At 42.7% G+C, this 23,219-nt stretch overlaps 2 protein-coding genes and 1 long non-coding RNA gene across 6 annotated transcripts in view; 2 read left to right on the forward strand and 1 right to left on the reverse strand.

The window, feature by feature from the left end:
• Positions 1 to 6,960, forward strand: part of LOC308668967 (hexokinase HKDC1-like) — a 62,191-nt gene extending 55,231 nt beyond the window's left edge. For all 3 annotated transcript variants that reach the window (XM_081329309.1, XM_081329307.1, XM_081329308.1), the window contains one exon: positions 6,177 to 6,960. In XM_081329309.1, coding sequence (XP_081185435.1) covers positions 6,177 to 6,321 — 145 coding nt within the window. In that variant the 3' untranslated portion in view covers positions 6,322 to 6,960. The remainder of the gene's footprint in view (positions 1 to 6,176) is intronic.
• On the reverse strand, positions 773 to 9,154 carry LOC308668972. The gene is made up of 4 exons (XR_014026637.1): positions 9,056 to 9,154; positions 8,829 to 8,897; positions 3,305 to 3,569; positions 773 to 938 (listed from the first exon to the last, which is right to left on the reverse strand). It is a non-coding gene; the product is annotated as an uncharacterized lncRNA (long non-coding RNA).
• A 4,124-nt stretch (positions 9,155 to 13,278) lies between these two features.
• The window catches only part of HK1 (hexokinase 1), a 77,351-nt gene continuing 67,410 nt past the window's right edge, over positions 13,279 to 23,219 (forward strand). Inside the window, exons 1-3 of one of the 2 annotated variants that reach the window (XM_081329305.1) lie at positions 13,279 to 13,353; positions 18,931 to 19,069; positions 19,865 to 20,022. The gene's annotated coding sequence lies outside the window, so the exon portion shown is untranslated. Of the gene's footprint in view, positions 13,354 to 15,537; positions 15,658 to 18,930; positions 19,070 to 19,864; positions 20,023 to 23,219 lie in introns of those variants that run through there. The other variant, XM_081329306.1, reaches the window with a different exon arrangement.

Consider the following 23,219-nt stretch of genomic DNA (forward strand, 5'->3'; position numbering starts at 1 on the left):
TGTGACTAGGGGGGCCTTCGCCCAGGTTCGCCTGGTGCGCCAGTTGCGGCCCTATCTGGACCGGGATGCCTTGCGTACGGTCACTCATGCGCTCGTGACCTCTCGTTTAGACTACTGCAATGCTCTCTACATGGGGCTGCCCTTGAGGACCACTCGGAGGCTTCAGCTGGTGCAGAATGCAGCCGCACAAGTTGTGTTGGGGGTCTCCTGATACTCTCATGTTACACCTCTGCTCCGTGAGCTGCATTGGCTTCCAGTTGCCCTCCAGGTGAGATTCAAGGTGCTGGTGATGACCTATAAAGCCCTACATGGCATGGGTCCGGATTACCTATGGGAGCACCTGCTGCCGGCGTCAACTTCCCTTCGTCCAGTGCGCTCCCACAGAGAGGTCCTCCTCAGGGTGCCACCAGTCAGAGAATGTCAACTGGTGACCCCCAGGGGGAGGGCATTCTCTGTGGGCGCGCCAGACCTTTGGAACCGCTTACTGGTTGAGCTCCGGATGGCTCCCGACCTTCGCTCCTTCCACCGTGATCTGAAAACTTATTTATTCGAACAAGCTGGCCTGGTCTGCTGGGTTTGGGGTTTTAATATTGATTTTAATTATATATTGCATTGGGCATAATTATTTAATTTTCTTTTAACTTTTGTACCTTGTATTTTTGATATTTATTGCCCTGTACACCGCCCTGAGTCCTTCGGGAGAAGGGCGGTATATAAATCAAATAAATATAAATACAAATAAATGTATCTTAAAAACTGCTGAGGTTGAGAAATACTCCCATAGAGATTCCAGGAATACTGCTTTATTATTATAGTATAATACCAGTATATTATAATATAATAACAGAATCAGGCACAACCATCCACTCTCCAAATTCTTTTTCCCCTTCAAATTCAGATTGTTGCTCAGTTTCAATATATAGAAATCTGCCATCTGCCTGAAAAAGAGAATTTTTAAATTAATTGTCATGTACTTTTTATGAGTGGAAAATTCCATGAATATGTACTCTATCAGAACCCTAAAATGGAAGCCTTCTGCTATGCCAAAGGCAGCATTAAGAATTCTTATTGTTAAAGAAATACAGTTTTCATTGTTAGAAGGCTATCATGAATATTTTATAAGTGTTCTGCTTCACTAATGCACCTGAAAATAGTCTTTAAGAAATTTTCTAGCATCGCTTAATCAGCTAAATAATTTATTTATCGAGCTTTCTTACTATTTTTTTTGAAGTTTTCAATATTGTCCATTGAGTATTTATTATACTGTATTTTATATTTTTACAATAATCTTATTAAAGTTTATAAATGCAAAGATAAAAAAAATAATACAAAGTAAATAAAGTATAAAAATTAAGGAAAAAGAAATGGTTGGTTGTGTACCTGGCCAGGTACTGGCCAGGTATATAAGGAGTGCAGGTAGCCCCTATTCCCCAGTATGGTCACTTCCACCTAATAAAGAGCTGTTATGCTGTACTCATCAGCCTGGTGTCCTTCCTACTCTCCAGAACCCACTACACAACAGTGGCGATGAAGGTGGGATCCTGCTTTGCCTTAAAGAGCTGAATTCACAAGGGGACGGCTTCGCGCGCTGGAGGAAAGAGGCATCTTTCCCCCCGCACTTCTATGGCCAGCTAGTCACCACGCTAGCAGCCACACATACTCAGAACCAACCATCTGAGTCGGCGGAGCAGGAGCCGAGAACAAGAGGAAGAAGATGCCTAAGGTCGGCCAGCCCAGAGAATTCGACATCCGCCATCCTAAATGGTGGCCATCACACCTGGGGCAAGTCGAGAACTATCTCCGGGTGAACCAAATCACCGAGGACAGCCTAAAAGTGGCAACCTTGCTTTGCATAAGCGGGCCTGCCACATTCGATTTGGCCGAAAGCCTATTTGCACCGATGCTGATCGAAACCATCTCATACAGAGACCTCACGCAAAAGCTGAACGGGCATTTCAAGCCCCGAATGTCTGAGCTGGCCTGGCGGTTCCGGTTTGACCAGAGGGTACAACAGCCGGGCAAATCTGCATCAGAGTTTATTGCGGCCTTGCGACAGGCTGCCCGCCTCTGCAAGTTCTCCAACCTGGACGAGAGACTTCGGGACAGGCTGCTGTGCAGCCTAAGAGATAAGCAACTGCAACAGAGGCTTTTCGCAAGGCCCGATATAACTCTTCAAGTTGCTCAAGATGAGATCTTGGCCGATGAGGCGGCCAGAGGTTCGGTGCAAGTGGTACAGATTCCCCTGCCCAGCAGCCCAGAGGAAGCAATAAATTACAAAGGCGCTATGTACGGCCAGCACACAGACGAGGAAGAAACCGACATCGACCAGATCCAGCAAAAAACGGAACAGCGGGATCGACGATGCGAGCACAGGGAGAGCCAGCAGAAGGCAGCTCCATCCCCGAAATGCGGAGGTTGCGGAGGCAACCACCCGCTGATGAACTGCAAGTTCCGGTCGGCCACGTGTCGGGCCTGCGGAAAATTGGGCCACATAGCAGCGGTCTGCCATAGCCATTTCCAAGAGGGCCTACCCAAGCGACAATCGGAGAACTCATTGGGGAAAGGTACTGGGGCCCGGAGCTCGACAAGTGTGGGGTTTTTCAAAAGCCGGAGGGCCATCTGCCGAACCGGGGCCCGCCGGCCACTTAAACCCAAACTAAAATTGGAAGTCCATTTACAAGGCATTCCTTGTAAAATGGAGCTAGACTCCGGCTCTGCAGTCTTGATTATTTCTGACGAGACATTTAAACTTGTTTGTGGCCGGAGTAAGCAGTGGGTTAAATTGAGGCCCTCTAGTATCATGTTAACCAATTTCCAAAATGCCCCAGTAAAAGTTAAGGGGGAGACCACCCTTTCCGTGCAGTTTAAGAGGTTTCAGGGGCACTTGGATGTTATCGTAGTCGAAGGCCATAGGACCAGTTTAGTCAGGTTGGACTGGTTTGAGGCATTGAGCATCGTAATATCTGGCATCCACAGATTGCAGGGAAACAACATTGAATCTGTCTGCAAAGAGTTTGCAGACGTATTCTATAGTAAGCTGGGAAGGTACACAGGGCCCCCCATTTCATTTAAATTAGACCCCAGTGTATTACTCATTAGAATCAAACCCAGGAGAGTCCCCTTTGCATTCAAGCACAAAATTGAAAAGGAGCTAGACAAACTAGTAGAACAGGGGGTCCTGCAGGTGACAGACGGGGGAGAGTGGGAGACCCTGATAGTCACCCCCCTCAAAGCTAACAGGGAGATCCGTATCTGCGCCGATTACAAATGCACCCTAAATAAGGCCCTAAACCAGCATGCTTACCAGGTCCACATGGTCAGCCACGTTCTTGCTTCCCTCCAAGGCGGCGCCATCTTTGCTAAACTAGACCTCGTGCAGGTGTACCAGCAGCTGCCATTTACCATGGAGACAGCAGCAGCACAAACAATTGTAACTCATAAGGGAGCCTTCAGAGTTAACCGCCTGCAGTTTGGAGTAAGTGTAGTGCCAGGAATTTTTCAGGAGGTAATGGAGCGAACACTTAAGGGCATCCAAGGTGTATGCCCTTATTTTGATGATGTCCTCATTGCTGGAAAAACAGAGGAAGTGTTAGCAGACAGACTTAGGGCAGTTTTAAAGAGGTTTCGCTCTGCAGGTCTCAAACTAAAAAGAGACAAATGCAGCATAGGGGTTACATCCACAGAATTTTTGGGGTTCAGGAGCGATGCCAGTGGGATTCATCCCGCAGAATCCAAAGTGAAGGCAATTAAGATGGCCCCCACTCCCAAGAACAAGGCAGAACTGCAAGCCTTTCTGGGATTATTAAACTTTTACCACTCCTTCCTACCCCACAAAGCAGCCATAGCTGAACCCCTGCATAGACTCCTAGATAAGAAAGCTGCATGGAAATGGACCAATGTCACAACACACCACACCATGCACAGCCACGGGGAAGAGTCCTGCGGAACTCCATTGGGGCAGACGCCTCATCACCAAACTGGACAGGCTTCACCCCGACAGAGTGGCTTCTGAGGCTGCGCAACCCAAAACTCCAAGAGAACTACACCCGGGTGACTTGGTTTGGGCCAGGAACTACGGTCTGGGACACTTGTGGATTTTGGGGGTGGTGGTTGACAAAACTGGGCCCTTATCTTACATAGTAGGGGTGGAGGGGGGTCGTCAAGTCAGACGGCACATAGACCAAGTAAGGAAAAGAGTTCCAGAATGGTCACCAAGTGACCTCGGGGCGAATTACCCCTCATTGAGTTTTCAGGCTGGCACACAAGCTAGCTCACATCCCCCCTACCAGCACCACCAACAAACAACTGCATCTGAGGCCGAGGAGGACCAGGTTGACACAGAGCTGCATCGGGAGAACCCCGATCAACCAGGACAGCAACCCTCCCAGGACTGTGGGGCTAACCCTGCCACAGGGTCTGACTATGGGGTGGGTCTACCAGGAACGGTTGGCCAGAGCTTACCTGCTGACTCTCCAGGTCAGAAGAACTTGGACTCCCAGGATACGCCGAGTAAGGTGCCAGCCCACATGGGGGAAGAAACCCTAAGACGTTCATCTTGGTCCCATAGGCCACCCGCGTACCTCACTGACTATGTGCGCAAATAAGGGAAGCCGGATGGCTAGGTCCATTGGGAAGATTGGTTGTCATGAATGTAATATGTGTATTGTTTCATCCTTAAGGGGGAAGGGGTGTTATTTATTAGGCTTTTAGGAACAACTAAAGCACTTGTATAAGAGTCACCACCAGGAGGCGTTGAACTGTAACTGTTTTGGCGGGAAGCAGGTTCGGTGGGAAACAGAGGTTCAATCCGATTGGTTGGTTGTGTACCTGGCCAGGTATATAAGGAGTGCAGGTAGCTCCTATTCCCCAGTACAGTCACTTCCACCTAATAAAGAGCTGTTATGCTGTACTCATCGGCCTAGCGTCCTTCCTACTCTCTAGAACCCACTACACAACACTTTCCTGGCATTATACCTAATAAAAAAAGTTCAGATTTAAAATCTACATGTTTTCCCAACATCTTTTCTAGCCAAGTATGTATTTTCTTCTAATACTTCTTTGCTTTGGCACATGTCCACCAAACATGGTAATGAGTACCTGACTTGTGTTTACATTTCCAACATCTATCTGACATGTTTTAATTTTTTTTTGCTAATCTTGCTGGTGGCAAGTGCCGTCTATAGAACATTTTAACATTCTGCATTTCCATTGTATTGGGGAACAGGAAATGTTTTTAGCTGGGGGGACCCCTTCTTCCCTCTGCCTGGCCTGTAATGTAATTTTAACAAAAAGTTTTATTTACTGGAAATATATAAGGAATGTGTATTTGAGTAGCTACATACAACCTTGTAAAAGATCAGAAAGGAACAAGGAGAGGGAGGTGGACACTGTGATTAATAATCTTCTAAACGAGGACTGGCAGAGCAAGAGGTAAAAAGGAGAAGGTTGAAGGGAATCCTTGTGTAGACCTCACCTCTTTGCATCTGTTAGCGGAGAAGGAGCTTAGAAGCAGGCCATCTAAAGTTACATCTTCAACATTCTTAAATCCTTTGCTCTTATGAAGAACAAGCAGGGAGGCCTCGCTTAATGGCTGCCCTGTTTAGCAACTGTTTAAAGCCACAAGGGGACTGACAAAGTAACCTTATGACTAGTCCATGTGCTTACAACCATTGCAGCGTCCCTGGGGTCATGTGATTGAGATTCTGGTGCTGGGCAACCAGTGGGTGACCAGGTGATCACCATATCTGTGCTTGACAGCCAACTTCTGACAAGCAGATTCAGTGGAGAAGAAATCTCAAATCGTGGTAATGTGATGTCTCGCTTAATGACTGTGGGTGATTCACTTAACCACTCTGGGAGTGTGAGAGGATCTCTTACTTAACTACTATGTCCCTTAGCAACAGAATTACCAGCCCCAAATGTGGTCATTAAAGCGACAATTGCCTGTATATTTTATAATTGATGTGAGAGCAAAAGTTGCCCTCTTAACTTGGGCACGCAGGGTAAAATTTTGCCCTCGCTAGATTGGGAGCATTGCAAGACATTCAGAGTATCCTGTGCACGTCTGTGTTCCCCTCTCTCCAGTCTTTGCAATGTAAACAATTACATTTGCAATTGGACTGTGCAAAACATCGCATATGTCAAAATTGGCTTGTGTTTCTTCTTTCTGCGTTTAGCTTTTCTAGGATTTTGCGAGAAACAGTGGAGGAGCTGGCACCACAATGTGATGTAACTTTTATGCTGTCTGAAGACGGAAGTGGCAAAGGAGCAGCCTTAATTACAGCGGTGGCCAAGCGGATGCACCAAGTTGCTGAAAATTAAATTGATCTCACAGACCTGGGTGGGCAAGAAGGATCGACTATACAAGTTCCTACACACACAGTTGTGGCATGATCAATCCAAAAGGATCCATTTCTGCAGCTGATGGCCAGAAAGAACACAGGATACCATCTGTCATGTCAAAACTGATGGGAGATTTTGCCTTATTCGGACACTGTTGTTATTAAGTTGCCTGATACACAACACCATACTTGATATTTCTTCACTGTGCCTAACACAATTCAAAATATTAAATGGCCAGGTTCCATAGGTTTGTTTTAAAGAAATCTGCTTCTTTTGAGTGTATTTATACAATCCCTGCTCTATGTCCTAATTTAGTAATTTCTGGTTAATGTTAAAATATCCTTTGTATTGCATAAATACTTATTGGAGAGTAGGTATAATATACCATAGCTATATGTCAAGAGCTGGTGCTGTTTATCTAGTGCAGTATTTTTTGTTTCATAGCATATGAAGGTTGGAAGGTACCTCAGAGATCATCTAGTCAATCCTCCTACCCTGTGGAGGAATCCACTACTGTATTACAGCATCTCCAACAGATATCCACCCAAGCAAGCAAAAAGGCTAATGGATAAAATGTAATAAATTAATGTTTTTGCCTCATAAAAGTTGTCTCTTGGATGACGCTCATTGTATTTTAAACTTTCTTGCATTTATTTGATGCTGTTTTTCAAAACTGAACTCCATTTGATTTCAATGCATGTTTAGTAATGCTGAGAGAGCAGGGAAAAAAAATTCTCATGCATTTTCTTGAAAAAGCAATGCCTGCTGGGGACAACACATGTGGACACGCACACTATCAAGTTTGAACAGCTATTTTTCTAGAGACATTCAAGCAGCTTAAATCTTGGTTCTTGTGACGCGTACTTGCTTAATAATGGCAGCAGCCCACAAAAATTAGGAAGCTACAGCACCTGAAGTTTGTTTTCTTCAAGGATTCATTGTAATGCTTTACTTTCATATCCTGCTTTTTTTAATCTGTCCTTCCCTAAAATCAAAATTGGTTGAGATTGCACTCAGAGAAATTATACTGATTCTATATGTGAAAATAGGGGACTGGAAGCTAAAACATAAAAGGAATGGTTGCTGGAATTGGGTATGTGTAGTTTAACGAAGAGAAGGATGAGGGGTGACATGATAGCAGTGTTCCAATATCTCAGGGGTTGCCACAAAGAAGAGGGAGTCAGGCTATTCTCCAAAGCACCTGAAGGCAGGACAAGAAGCAACGGATGGAAACTTAAGCAAAGAGAGAAGCAACCTAGAACTAAGGAGAAATAATCGGTGGAACAACCTGCCTCCAGAAGCTGTGAATGCTCCAACACCGGAAGTTTTTAAGAAAAGACTGGACAGCCATTTGTCTAAAAGGATATAGGGTTTCCTGCCTGAGCAGGGGGTTGGACTAGATGACCTTCAAGATCCCTTCCATCATCATCATCATCATTATAAAACTTTTATTCATAAAACATGAAACTCAGTCAACTGAACACTCAAATTGACTGGCACTAATGGTTGACACGGGTTGCTGCCAGCATCCTAGGTATCAACCAGGTATCTACTGTTTTTTTTTAATTTTTTTAATTTTAATTCCATTTATATCCCGCCCTTCTCCGAAGACTCAGGGTGGCTTACAAGCTTAGCAGTAGCCTTCATTCTATGTATATGCCTGCTTATTAGGGCTTTCACACACACCCCAAGCGGCATTATTACAAAGTCAGCTTAATTGTCCCCAACAATCTGGGTCCTCATTTTACCTACCTCGGAAGGATGGAAGGCTGAGTCAACCTTGAGCCTGGTGGGACGCGAACCTGCACTAATTGCAGGCAGCTGGTGTTACTTAAGGAGGCATTAGCCCACTGCTCCACCAAGGCTCTTGTTGTTGTTGTTGTTGTTGTTGTTGTTGTTGTTGTTGTTGTTATTGTTATTATTATTATTATTATTATTATTATTATTATTATTATTATTATTATTATTATTATTATTATTATTATTATTTTAGATATCACCTTAGTCCAGTCTTCCCATTTTCCAGCCATCAGTAGTACTAATAAGAGTTTGGGGGAATTCAAGGGCCTTTGCAGAGCAGGTTGGGGCACTGTTTCTCAACCTTGGCAACTTTAAGACGTGTGGACTTTCAACTTCCAGAATTCAGTTCTGGGAATTGAAGTCCACACATCTTAAAAGTTGCCAAAGTTGAGAAACACTGGATTGAAGCCGTCTGCTCCTTTCTCCAAGGATCCCACTTTGCAAAGTTAATGCAATGTCTTCTGAGCAACATTTATCTACCTATTTCTGCACACAAACAAAAGAAGTAGAAATGCCTCGTTCTAGTCCTTTCTTATCCAAAAAAAGTAGCAATGTTTCACATTAGAAAATCTAAAGGGGAAGAATTATGCCACTTATAGTTGATAGGATCCAGTGATATTCTGCATAATTTTATCATTCATTTATCTTGTGGAAGCTCGATAAATTTATGCTCTGAGGATGCTGACCTATCCAGTCCTGGGGAATTTCTTCTGATAGTTTCTTCTGATGTGTCCATCTTCCTTCCTGAAACATTCCTACAGCAGTAAAAGCACAGCAGAGAATGCAAATTACTGTAAATGCCTACTTGCAATACACCACTTTGGAAAACTGCCTCCTATTAGCAAAAATTGAAATACTTCTTGGTCGGTCATCTGATCCTCCCATTATATGCTACCCATCCTTTTCTACTCACCTTGAAGTCAAGAAATGTACAATATAGTTAAGTCACTCCACTTGCTTCTGCTCACCTTTTCTTAAGAGTGAGCTCTTAGGTACATAGAAGAGCACACGGTCTTAAAAGTTCAAAGAAATTCATGTTAGCATATCAGAATAACAGAGGTAAAAGGGACCTTGGAGGTCTTTAAGTCCAGTCCCCGCTGAAGCAGAAGACCCTGTGCCATGACAGGCAAATGACTGCCCAATTTCTTCTTAAAAATCAAAATAGTTCATTAATAGATACTAGTATACTGTATTCATTAATAGCTACTAGGAATAGAAACTTTAATAGATGATAGTTATCAATTTATACTGCACTGGTAAGGCCACACTTGGAATTTTGCATCCAGTTCTGGTCACCATGATACAAAAAAAATAAATATGCTGAGTCTGAGATCCTAGAAAGTGTGCAGAGAAGAGCAAAAAAAGAGAAGAGATTTGGAGGCAAACATTATAATGAATGATTAAGGGAACTAGGTACGTCTAGCCTATCGAAGAGATGGATTAGGGATAACAGCAATGTCTTCCAGTACTTGAGGGGCTGTCACAGAGAAATTGGGAGTCAATTTATTCTCCAAAGCAAGAAGGCAAGACAAGAAGCAATGGATAGAAGCTCATTAAAGAGAAATGTAACCTGGAGCTAAGGAGAAGTTTCCTGAAAGAACAATTAATCAGCTTGCCTCCAGAAGCTGTGGGTAATCTATTGCTAGAGGTTTTCAAGAAAAGATTGGACAACCATTCACCCAGGATGAAATAGAGTCTCCTACATTGGGTAGGAGGGTGGACCAAATCCTCCAAGGTCCTTTCCAGCCCAATGATTCTATGAAATAATATATTAGACAAAAGATAATCAGCATAATAAAGAATATCAATAGTGCAGGCCTTTTATCTGCCGATGCTTAAGCACAGAGCAAAGATATCATGGCAATATCTTTCTTTTTGCCATGCCCCACAACATTGCCCTCATCTCATCCCTACCCGTTCTTTCTGGGACTATTCACTAGTCATCATGAAGTTGGATTAAAGGATCGTAATGCCACCCACATTAAGGACTCTGATAGGGGATAAAATGTAGGAGACAATGGCTAAGATGGGCAATGGAACAGAGAGTTATTCTCTGATTGTTTTCCCCAAGGCATTGTTAGGCAGAAGAGCTACATCTGCATCTAGATTTACAACTCAAAAATGAATGCACCATAGTTCAAATGTATGCCTTTATTCTTTGTAAAATCTTTATTAAACTTTGCCTCTGCAAGGAATCAATGCAATGATTTAATGCACATTCCTTTCTTTAGAGTTGGCCCTTTTATGACTTGTGGACTTCAACTCCCAGAATTCCAAAGCCAGCATGCCTGGCTGAGGAATTCTGGGAGTTGAAGTCCACAAGTCATAAAAGGGCCAACTTTGAAGACCCCTGGTTTAGACCATATAGTTTTGTCCATATTTTTCAAAACATAATTATTGGCCCTTTAACTGCCTCTTCTCCTACAGCTTTAAGCACAGCAGTGTAAAAAAGTGCAAAGAGTATTGCACCTGGTGCTTTCCCAGTTCGTCCTTTGCCATCTCACTTTTCCCAGGAGCTACTTCTCTAACAATATTCTCTCCTTACATTTTTTTTTAAAATTCTATAATCTATTTTTCAAGGGATTTTAATATCACCTTTTCACCAACCAAACCCGCGTGTCTTTTTCAAGTTGTTTTTCAATATATTTTATCCTAATGAAGTTAAGAAACATCCATGTGGCATTTCTGCCTAGACCACTGGAGGGCGCTAGAGAACAAAGTATAGCTGCTGAATTCTTCAGGTCATTTTAGTTCAATCCTTCCTGAACTGAAAGACAGTTTAGGATACTTTAGCAACCATTTTCAAAGGTTCATTGAATTTACCGACTTAGAAAAACAGCTCTAATTACAAATCCGTGGAGAATCAGTAACTTACCTGAAAAGAAATGCTACTAGTAAGCCACCGTATCTGCTGGAAGACATGATAATACATTATATTTTACTATTATGTAAAAGTAAAAAGTTGAGGCTTGACGTTACTATCTTATTTTATTGCACCAAAGGGACGTCAACGCCTTTTCTTTCTTTTCCCCTCTTTTCCCACACTTTTCCCTTCCCTTTTCCCTCCCCCATCTTTCCTACTATTTTCTTTTATATTTTTGTATCTTATAGTATTGATACATTCCGACTCTAGGGGCCGGTGCTCATCTCCGTTTCAAAGCCGAAGAGCCAGTGTTTGTCCGAGGACATCTCCGTGGTCATGTGGCCGGCATGACTAGACGCCAAAGGCGCACGGAACGCTGTTACCTTCCCACCATAGTGGTCCCTATTTTTCTACTTGCATTTTTTACGTGCTTTCGAACTGCTAGGTTGGCAGAAGCTGGGACGAGTAACAGGCGCTCACTCTGTTACGCGGCACTCGTAACCCGCCAAACTGCCGACCTTCTGATCGACAAGCTCAGCGTCCTAACCCACTGAGCCACCGCGTCCCTTTACCTTTATTGATACATAAATAAACACAATTTATTCAAGAAAAAAAAGGTTCATTGAATTTACCTTAACTTACTGTAGAAGAGCAATAGCCAGAATATACATTGTCTTCTGCTCTTTTCATTGTATTAAAAGCATTTCCAATATTATTTCCACATAAGGCAGTGAAAAAGATCTTGAGTAGGATTCCTATTATTTCCCGCTTTCTTTTGTGACGTCTCTGGAGCTCCTTCCCTGTGACATTGATAAATTTGGCAGCAATATGTCAAGGCTTGGGTGTACATTTTAAAGATTTGCAAAGGAAAAAGATGCAAATTCGAGGCCCTGTGCTCCAAAATTGTAGGCTTGTTAAATCACCATGCCAGAAATAAAATTGTATTGCTTTCTGTTATTCCACTGATGTCATTGTTACGCCTCCCTTGCCCTTGTAAACTGGAGAGAGAGAGCTTTTACATTAGACGTACCTGGCTCGCTTCTCTTTCCGTCTTTTTCCTACCTGGAAATGGTGAACCAATAAAAGTGGAAATCGGAATAAAGGAATTCCAGAAATTGAGGTATATCTCATCAGGGCAGCAAAAATCAGTATGTGTCTGGAGTTTTGCAAGGATGTTACATCAATAAATATATCTTATTTGAAACAATATGTGGACAAAGCTGATCCCACTCAGTATATCTCAGCATTAAGCACCTGTTAAAAGCAGTGGCTCAGTGGGTTAGGACGCTAAGCTTGTCAATCGGAAGGTCGGCAGTTTGGCGGATGGAATCCCGAGTGCCGCGTAACAGAGTGAGCGCCTGTTACTTGTCCCAGCTTCTGCCAACCTAGCAGTTCGAAAGCACGTAAAAATGCAAGTAGAAAAATAGGGACCACTATGGTGGGAAGGTAACAGCGTTCTGTGTGCCTTTGGCGTCTAGTCATGCCGGCCACATGACCACGGAGACGTCCTCGGACAAGCGCTGGCTCTTCGGCTTTGAAACAGAGATGAGCACCGGCCCCTAGAGTCGGAAACGACTAGCACGCCTGTGCGGGGGAGCCTTTACCTTTACCTAAAAGCTCTGAAAGAATATTCTTTACAATGGACAGAAATATCTCACCTTAGTACAAAGGGAACACACACTCTTTTCTTTGGAAAAAAAATATCTGGCTGTCTCTGTTAAAACAAAAAGATAATAATTCTTCAGCTGCTTTTCTCCTCTTTTTTTCTTTCATTGGTAACACAGAATTCCTGCAGTTCTGAATGTTCTGGTTGCAAATATGAAGGAAAACGCATGCTGGCTGGAGAATTTTGGGAGTGGAAGCCTGTCTTAAAATTGCTGAGACTGAACACACTTGTTTTGGCTGACTTCTTTCTCTTACCTAAATTCTACAATGATCTTCCTTTCACTGGGCAAGCGTAAAGTTGACCTAAACAAATAATAATTGCTTCCTGAACAGATAAAAGTGAGAAACTATTGGTTAAGTATTTTAGGAAGAGAAAGTAATCTGACCAAATAATTGGAGCTGGCAGACAAACAATGAATTGCAATATCTGCTGGGAGTTGTGTGCTTCTCACTCTTTTATCAGCGCTGCCCAGTTTTCCCTCTGCTATCTCTTTTCTGGCTATCATTAACCAAACATACCGGCTCTTTCGTGTACTTAGAGGAGGGTGCAAACTAAATGCACCAGAAAACCTCTGGAGAGTCCTATTTCAGTTTGACTGCTATCATCAGCTATGATCCTTTTATTATTATTATTATTTGCTACTAAAGCGTTTTAAACAACATCTACATTTTCTCAAGTCAGGGTGAGTTAAAAGTTTGGGGTGCTGCTAATGGCAATTTTGAATGCAAATGACTTTTTTAAAGGAGTTATGCATGTATGTATGTATGTATGTATATGTATAACTTCTTCATCTAGGAAAATATTGAATAAAGCCAGACTTAGGCATGCAGATATTGCTATTGCTCTTGGTAATAGCCAGTCATTTATTTAAAACACTTAAATGATTCAGATTTCCTTTCAAATCTCTATAATGTTTATAATTTTCTAGAAACAAAAGTGAGATTTGTCTACCAACAAGATGTCAAAATTCTTAGAAAGTAGCCTTAACTTGGAAGCATCCTCTATTATTATTATTATTATTATTATTATTATTATTATTAATAATAATAATAATAATAATAATAATAATAATAATAATAATAATAATAATAATAATAATAATAAAAATAATTTTTAAAAACCCATTGGTTCATTTTTGAACAGACATGAACATGCTCCAAAATAAATGTCTTTAGCTAAGTAAATGGTAAGGGGGTTGATAGAAACATTTACCCCGTTCTTATTGTTCAAATTAGGTAGTAAATTGGAGAGTTTCGTTTGGAAGATTGGGTAATTCAGTTTACCCCAATTGGATATTCTCAGGGCTTTTTTTGTCATAGAACGCCCAGAATGGAGTTCCGGCACCTTTTATGGATGGAGCCTTGTAGGGTAGGCAAGGTGGGTTGTATGACATGTGTGAGTTCCGGCACCTTTTTCTTTTACAAAAAAAGCACTGGATATTCTAGATTCTTGCAATACACTCTACATGGGGCTACCCTTGAAAAATATTTGAGAACAAGAGCTGGCACAGAATGCAGTGGTACAAACAGTCCTGGGAGCTCCTAGGGCTGCAGGTATAACACCGTTACTGCCTCAGCTGCATTGGTTATCAATTTTGTTCTGCGTCCAATTCAAGGTTTTGGTTGTTTTGGCTGGTTGGGTCCAGGGTATCTGAGGAACCACCTTTCTCCCATGGGATGAGGCTGCCTCACTCATGCCAATGGAAAAGACCTTAATCATAATCATAATAGTAAAGTTGGAAAGGACCTCGGAGGTCATCTAGTCCAACCCCCTGCTCAGGCAGGAAACCCTATACCATTTCAGACAAATGGCTGTCCAGTATCTTCTTAAAGACGTCCAGTGTCTGGAGGCAGGTTGTTCCACTGCTTAATTGTTCTAACTGTCAGGAAGTTTCTCCTTAGTTCTAGGTTGCTTCTCTCTTTGGTTAGTTTCCATACGTTGCTTCTTGTCCTGCCTTCTAGTGCTTTGGAGAATAGCTTGACTCCCTCTTTTTTGTGGGAGCCCCTGAGATATTGGAACACCGCTATCATGTCCCCCCTCGTCCTTCTCTTCATTAAACTATACATAACTAATTCCAGCAACCGTTCCTTACAGTATATGTTTTAGCCTCCAGTCCCCTAATCATCTTTGTTGCTCTTCTCTGTATTCTTTCCAGAGTCTGAACATCTTTTCTACATCGTGGTGACCAAAACTGGACCCAGATTGTTGGGGGCAATTAAGCTGACTTTGTAATAATGCCGCTTGGGGGGGGTGGGGTGCCAAAAGCCCTAATAAGCAGGCATATACATAGAATGAAGGCTACTGCTAAGCTTGTAAGCCGCCCTGAGTCTTCGGAGAAGGGCGGGATATAAATGGAATTTAAAAAAAAAGTGTGGCCTTACCAAGGCATTGTAAAGTGGCATTAATACTTCATGTGATCTTGATTCTATCCCTCTGTTAATGCAGCCTAGCACTGTGTTGGCTTTTTTGGCAGCTGCGGCACACTGCTGGCTCATATTTAAGTGACTGTCCACTAATACTCTGAGATCCCTCTCACAGTTACTACTATTGAGCAAGGTACCCCCTATACTACACCTGTACATTTGGTTTTTCTTGCCTAAATGTAGAACCTTACTTTTTTCACCATTGAATTTCATTTTGTTAGATAGCGCCCAGTGTTCAAGTCTGTCCAGATCCTTCTTTATCTTAAGCCTGTCTTCTGGAGTGTTGGCTATTCCTGCCAGCTTGGTTTCGTCTGCAAATTTGATGAGTTCCCCATCTATCCCCTCATCCAAATCGTTGATGAAGATGTTGAAAAGGACTGGGCCCAGAACAGAGCCCTGGGGCACCCCACTACATACTTCCTTCCATGTAGCTGCTGTGGATCCCGTCTGCTGGGGAATTGAAGCAGGCGGGTTCAAGAAGAAGATCCTTTTCTGCCTTGGCCCCATCCATGTGGAACATTCTGCCACCGGTGATGAGAACTCTCTTTTGGCCTTCTGAATGGGTAATGAAACCCAGCTTTGCCATTTGCCTGGAACCCTCAAGTGTGTGTGTGGGGGGGGGGCGGCACTCACTGCTGGAGGTAGCTGATGAGGTAAGAAGCCCCCATCCCTATCCTGTGTGTCTCTGGGATCTCTTAGCTGCGGTTTTAGTACAGTTTTAATACTGTTCAGCTTTAATGGTTCAATATTCTAATTATGGTTTACTTGTTTTTTTAACGGTAAGCCACCCAGAGCCACTTTATAGGGGAGATGGGTGGCATAAAAATTTAACCAATAAAATAAATAAATAAATATTCTCCAAACGCTTTAGGGACTGCAGACTTGGAATCTGAGATCCTGTAATTCCAGTAAGATCTAGAAGACTCTACAGCAGGGGTGTCAAACTCAATTTCATTGAGGGCCGCATCAGCATTGCAGTTGCCCTCAGGGGGCCGGGTGGGTATGGCCAGGGTGGGCGTGGCCTACTGGGTGGGTGTGGCTAGAGTGCAAATGGCCTACTGGGTGGGCATGGCCAGCTCTACATCGTTGGCATCAAGGGTGCCTATGGGGGCCTGGGCAGGAGTGGGACAGATCTGAGGGTCACTGGCAGAAGGAGGGTCTCTGGGCGAGGGCCAAGGCAGTGGGGGCCGTTCCCTCACTGTTTCCAGGATGGCTTCACGGGCCACATGAAACCACTTCGCGGGCCGGATCTGGCCCCCGGGCCTTCTGTTTGACATGTCTGCTCTATAGGCTGAGGAAGGCTGGAGTAAAGAGGTCCCTGAATAAAGAGATACGGTCCCTGCTTTATTAGTAATGGGTGACTTTATAGTGGAGCCATTTGTTACCCAGACAGGCTTGTTCTTTTGAGTGGCGATGTGAATTAATCTTGGACAGCTGCCAGTCTTGTAGGTTCTGTGCCTGGTTTAGCTAGGCCCTTCAAGCTCCACTTTTGCGCTGGCATAAAGCCTGAAATTTTAATCTTGCTCTGCGTCTGTGGTGTCTAACACATCCTTGCTGAAAAAAATAGCAACAGTTTTGAAGAGGAGTTTGTGCAAAGGGGAAACCTCCCCCCCCCACCAAAAGCTGCCCCCTGCTTATAGTTAGGTAATTTGACATTTGGGAAGATACATAAGCTTTATTCCCCTAAATGTTGCAGGTCTTAAATTTGCTTTCCTCAAAAGACCTCTGCAGACCTGCCAGCTGTCAGGGTGATTGCTATCTCCGCTGGTGTCACATTTCTCGAAAGAACGTGTTGCCCTTCTCGCTAATATCACCGAAATAGTTTTTTTTTCTCATGAGTGCCATTCCTGTTTGGACGGGTGTGTTCTTTCTACCCACTGAAAGAAACTTTCAGGAGTTGCGCTGCTGAAAAAAAATCTCCTTACAGGAAATGTGAATAAAGTACTGAAATCTGTCTCATAGCAGATTCTTACATTTCTCCCTCCATCTCTACTCTGCTGCCTTGCAATAAAATGATTGTATTTTTTTTCCACACATATGCTAATAAACAGGGTATGAATGAGCTTGCTGCCGCTTTTTCAAATGGCTTATGATCCTTCAATTTTAAAAGCACAAATAAATGTGGGTCCTCTTCCTTCCACGTACACAGTTACGTTGACGATAATTTTATATCCCGTTTTAGGCAGCCCATCAACATAAAGAGCATCTCACTCCTGGAGCAGATGACATATGTTCCAACCTATCCACCTGGTTTTATTTCCCCTAAAATAAAGGATTTCTCACTCCTTCCTTTAGTCGCTTTTATCACGGTCTTTTCTCGAATCTGTGAGAATCGTATTCCGCAGAGAATCGCCAAACTGGGAAGCTATCCATCTTATCTGTGGAATGCCACTAAAGAAGGAGTGCAGAAAAATAGGGAAAGTGGGAGATGCTTTTCTAATGGTAGTTGTGAAATTGGGTTAAAGAACGGTAGCAATGGTTACCTTAAGTTCTCTGATAAGGGATAAAATTTAGGAGAGAATGGCTAAGATGGGCATCGGAAAGGAGAGTTGTCCTCTAATTTTTGTTTCCCCCAGGGGATTGTTAGCAGAATATCTACATCTGCATCTAGATTTGTTGTTGTTGTTAGCTGCGAAGTTGTGTCTGACCCATTGCGACCCTATGGACAACGTTCCTCCAGGCCTTCCTCTCCTCTACCATCTTCTGGAGTCCATTTAAGCTCACGCCTACTGCTTCAGTGACTCCATCCAGCCACCTCATTCTCTGTCATCCCCTTCTTCTCTTGCCCTCAGCCTTTCCCACCATTAGGCTCTTCTCCAGTGAATCCTTCCTTCTCATTAGGTGGCCAAAGTATTTGAGTTTTAGCTTCAGGATCTGGCCTTCTAAAGAGCAGTCAGGGTTGATCTCCTCTAGGACTGACCGGTTTGATCGCCTTGCAGTCCAAGGGACTCGCAGGAGTCTTCTCTGGCACCATAGTTCAAAGGCCTCAATTCTTTGGCGCTCAGCCTTTCTTATGGTCCAACTTTCACAGCCATACATTACAACTGGGAAGACCATAGCCTTGACTATACACACCTTTGTTGACAGGGTGATGTCTCTGCTTTTTAGTGTGCTGTCTAGATTTGCCATGGCTTTCCTCCCCAGGAGCAAGCATCTTTTAATTTCTTGGCTGCAGTCCCCGTCTGTGGTGATCTTGGAGCCCAGGAAAATAAAATCTGTCACTACCTCCATTTCTTCCCCATCTATTTGCCAGGAATTGAGAGGGCTGGATGCCATGATCTTGGTTTTCTTAATGTTAAGTTTCAACCCAACTTTTGCACTCTCCTTCTTCACCCGCAACAAGAGTCTCTTTAGTTCTTCTTCACTTTCTGCCATTAGAGTGGTATCATCTGCGGATCTAGATTTACAATTCAGTAATAAAGGTGTTCTGGGCATGTTCCCAGCAGAAAAATAGATTGAAAAAATAAAAACCAAAGACAACAACTTGACTTTGTGGTTACAGTGCCGTTGACCATCTAAAATCCATCCACCCAATGGCTTTGCAATGGTTTGGCTTCTTCTCCATGCTTACATTATAAACACAGTAGAGTTCCTCACTTAATTGCTGACTTGTAAGTGCATTTTTGAAAACGAAGATTTATGCATTTAAGAAGCACCAGAAGTAATTGTGAGCAGTAACTTTGTCTGCCTGAAGCTTTGCCAGCTTTCCTATTATGTTCTATACAAAAGGGGCTCATTTTTAACCTTAAAAGTTTTAAGCCAAAGGTTTAAGCCAGGGGTTACCAAACTCTTCAATCATAGACTCCTTCATGAAGGTTCATATTGTTAAATCCTAGAAAAACTGCATTATGCAATGGATAAGAAGAAACACTGGCATATGGAAAGGATACTCCCTGTGCATCGCCTCTGGGAAGAGTGATCTCCAACTGGATTCTAGGAAATGATGATTTCCCAAAATCAATTGCAAGAGGCCATGTAAGTTATAACTCCATTTGCTGGAGCAAATCGATCGATACCATTTTTAATAAGGAAATGGAAAGCGTATTCAGACATAGGTTGTTGCTGAGGCTTTCAATTAATGTAAGAAGGTTGAAAGCCTGTGGTTAAATACTGGAATTTTCATAGCATGCTGGCTGTGGAATTCTGGGAGTTGAAGTCCATACATCTTACACTTGCCCAGGTTGAGAAACACTGATCTAATGGGTACAGAATAATGTTGTGTTTGGAAGCTGCTTTAAAAACTCTATATTTATCAGAGCATACAAATAGGTGAGTACACTCAAGCCATTAAGAACATCTAGAGACTGTAAATAATTACAATTCCATGTAGTTACCTAATAGCATTATTTATCAACAATAACTATTTACAGCTGAAACAATGTACCTTTTTCATTTGTTGTATTTTTTTCACTTTTTAAAAGATAATTTCAATGTGGTGTTTTTTTTCCCTTTTCTTTGGCAATGTATGCATTTTTATTTTTGTGTTTTTGTTTTGTTTTTGTCACAATTTTAAAAGCAAAAAAAAAGAACCATAGAATCATAGGGCTGAGGTCTTGTAGTCCAACCCGCTGCCCGGGTAGGAAACCTTAGTGCATCGTGGACATGGAGGTCCAATCTTTCTTAAAAACCTCCAGGGCTGAAGTACCCACAAGTTCTGGAGGCAAGCTTTCCACTGATTAATTGTTCTCATTGACAGAATTTTTCCCCTTAATTCTAGGCTGGATCTTTCTTTGATCAGCTTCCATCCATTGTTTCTTGTTGTGTCCGCAGGTACTTTGGAGAATAAGTCAAATGCCTTCTGCCTGTGAAAGCCCCTGGAGTATTGGAAGACAGCTGTCACGTCAACCCAATCCAAGAATAAAACTTGAAAAAAGACATCTGTGATACTGAACCTAGAATCTGACTCACATTCAGCCAAAATACAGCAAGTAAGAAATGACTGTCTAATCTAAGCTATATTTGAGCCTAGAGTGTACTCCCCTATTTAGTAAGAGCTGTAAGTGCTTTGTCACTCACTTGTATCTATGTGTGAACGTGCACATTGTCGCATACTGTAAAAATCTTATGACCTTAAGAACCATAAATGGTGGAAGCTAGTGCTTATCTATGTTTCTGAAATTAGGAACCCTTTGGGCCAAATTACAAAGGATGGACATCAGGGATTGGATGTCTTGATACTTTGGTTTTACTTTATTTCTTTAAAGCACCTGCAAGGAGATTTCTGAGTTGGCCTAAAGTATTTGGCAACGAAGGGGGAGCTTTTAAATTCTTTTTTAGCATGCTTTCCCCCCCACACACCAGAACTACCTTACCTTATGAAGCTGCTACTTTGTCCCGTGACAAAAGAAAACATGTAGCTAAAATCAGGGCTCAAGACATCATTTAAAACAGCATTTTTCAAACTTGGCTACTTTGAGGTGTGGCAACCAGCTCCCAGAATCCCCCAGCTGGCCTGATTTAAAAGGAAAGAAGAAAACAGTTTTGGAGAAATCTTCTTCCAGTCCACTTCAGTGTTGTGCATTTAAAGAATCAATTGTGGATGTTTACACTCCACATCATTCGAAGTTTGGTCCTAAATGTGTTTTACTTTTAGTCCCACCCTTCCTTCCTGCCCAAAGTCGACTGAATCCACCGCTGGAAGAGGAAATCCTAAATGCTCCATCTGAATGAGGTCCTGTGGCTGAAAACACAAGACTATATTTTCAGAATATACTTTTCTACCAGATGTTTTCTGAATGTGTGGAAATCCAATATTCCTAATCCCTACCTGCAACCATGGAAATGAATGCCCTGTACATCTGGAGGGCATCAGATTGGGGGTGGGGGGAATTTGGTGGGGTTTTTTTTGTACAGATCTATTGTCAAAATGCCAAAAACATCCTTGTGTGCCTGTGAAGGAAAACAGCTTCAGCATAAGACAGGGGTCTTCAAACTTGGCCCTTTTATGACTTGTGGACTTCAACTCCCAGAATTCATCAGCCAGGGTGCCTGGCTGAGGAATTCTGGGAGTTGAAGTCCACAAGTCATAAAAGGGCCAAGTTTGAAGACCCCTGATATAGGGTGTGACCTAATCTGGCCAATGATATAAGACTTTCTCTGGCTGACCTATTTAGTTACTTATAAACATCTGCAGTTATTTGTATGCCCCTTTATCTTCAGCTGCCAGAGGTTTAGAATTCATTAAACTATAAAACTATAAAAGAATGTCGATTGGTGGCCCCTAGGGGGAGGGCGTTCTCTGTGGGTGCGCCAGACCTGTGGAACCGCTTGCCGGTCAAGCTCCGGATGGCCCCCGACCTTCGCTCCTTCCGGCGTGATCTAAAAACTTATTTATTTGAGCAATCCGGCCTGGTTTGATGGGTTAGGGGTTGGGGTTTTAACTTGGTTTTTTAATTACTGTATATATCGGGCACAATATTTAATTGTTTTTTAACTTTTGTACTTCATTTCTAATATTTATTGCCCTGTACACCGCCCTGAGTCCTTCGGGAGAAGGGCGGTATAAAAATTTAATAAATAATAATAATAATAAAACATATAATAATACAGTTAGGCCTTGATTTAGTACCATAGTTGGGAGTGGAACTTGGCTCACTAAGTGATGATTAAGTGAGTTGTCCTGTGTCTGTGCCCAATTTTACAACCTTTTTTTTTTACCATGGATGTTAAGAGAATTTGACTTCTCCGTTGACTTTGTTGGAAGCCAGCTGAGAAAGTTGCAAATGGTGATCATGTGAACCTGGGATACTGCAACCATTTGTAAATACATGCTTCTTGCAAAGTGCGAATCCCAATCACATGACCTTGTGGATATGTGATGGTCTTAAATGCGAGGACCGGTTGTAAATAACTTTTTTCAGCACTATCTTAACTGATTGCTAAATGAATGGTCATAAGTTGAGGACTACCTGTACTATAACCTAATAAACACATTGATAGCCAAAGGTGAATCACTACTGAAATAAGCTCCACACCAAGAACCCCTCTGCTGAAAAACCTCTTCAGAAAAGAATGGTTTTGCACCCTTGCTGAAGGTTAAATAAGGCACGCTGGCTGAGGGATTCTGGGAGTTTTAAGTCCACAAGTCATAAAAGGGCCAGGTTTGAAGAGCCCTGCTCTGTTCTAATAGATGGGAGCAGATTGCTGCAGAAAGAGGAGATGCAACTGAGAAGGTCTGGCTTCTCAGCCCCAACTCTAATATCTTGCATGGGGAAACCATAGCATGACCTCCTGGCCAACGTGTATTCCATCTGGCGCAGCCATAAAGCTAACCAGGACCTGAGTCCCATCAAAACCTTTAGATCTGTATTGACAGAGAACAAAAGCAAAACCATGAACTATAGAATATATATTTCCCAGGCAATAAGAGTAGTAATCTTTAACTGACATTTTCATCTCAGACACACTGCAAACTGCTTCTACAAACAGGAGTATCTACAGTGGGATTTTAAAAAAAAAGTGAGTATGGCAGTCACAGAGCCATGACTGAATCTTGTTTTCTACACCAGTCACATGTTTTATAGCGGAGATGTGTGTAAAAAAGGGAGGGGCTTTGATTGCACAATTGTGGCTGCCATCATGCCCTTTTTTCATTTCCCTGTGGATGATCTGACAGTAAAGATTTGTTTTAGTTTTGCTTCTATGCCCTTCTTGTTTTTCTGCCTGGAGAAGCCTGTTAATTTTATGCATAATCCATCACAGTTAATGCAGGAAATGAATCTGGTCTTTTAGACAACATAATCTGGTCTCCTCCATGGTATATACCCGTGGTGGCGAACCTATGGCAAGGATGCCAAAGGTGGCACGCAGAGCCCTCTCTGTGGGCACGCACGCTGTCACCCCAGTCCTAGGCCTTCAGCTGGGTTTTATAAAACCTTTTCGCTTTAGGCCTCTGCCGCCGTGTGCAAGGAAAAAAAGGTTCAATCAATCAATTTCAACTTCTTGCAGCCCAGAAGCAGCCAGTAGTACTGAAGCAGCCACAGCTTTAATTCCCTCCTGAGTCATGGATCCCAGATTTTAGATGCGTTCTGTATGATAGACCATTTGAGGTAGCTTGGTTCAGAAATTGTTGCCCTATGATGCAATGTTTCAACCAACTAAAAGTTGGTTTTAGAAGTGAATACAT

Source organism: Vipera berus, assembly GCF_964194415.1.
Source record: "Vipera berus genome assembly, chromosome: 5".
NCBI lineage: Eukaryota > Metazoa > Chordata > Lepidosauria > Squamata > Viperidae > Vipera > Vipera berus.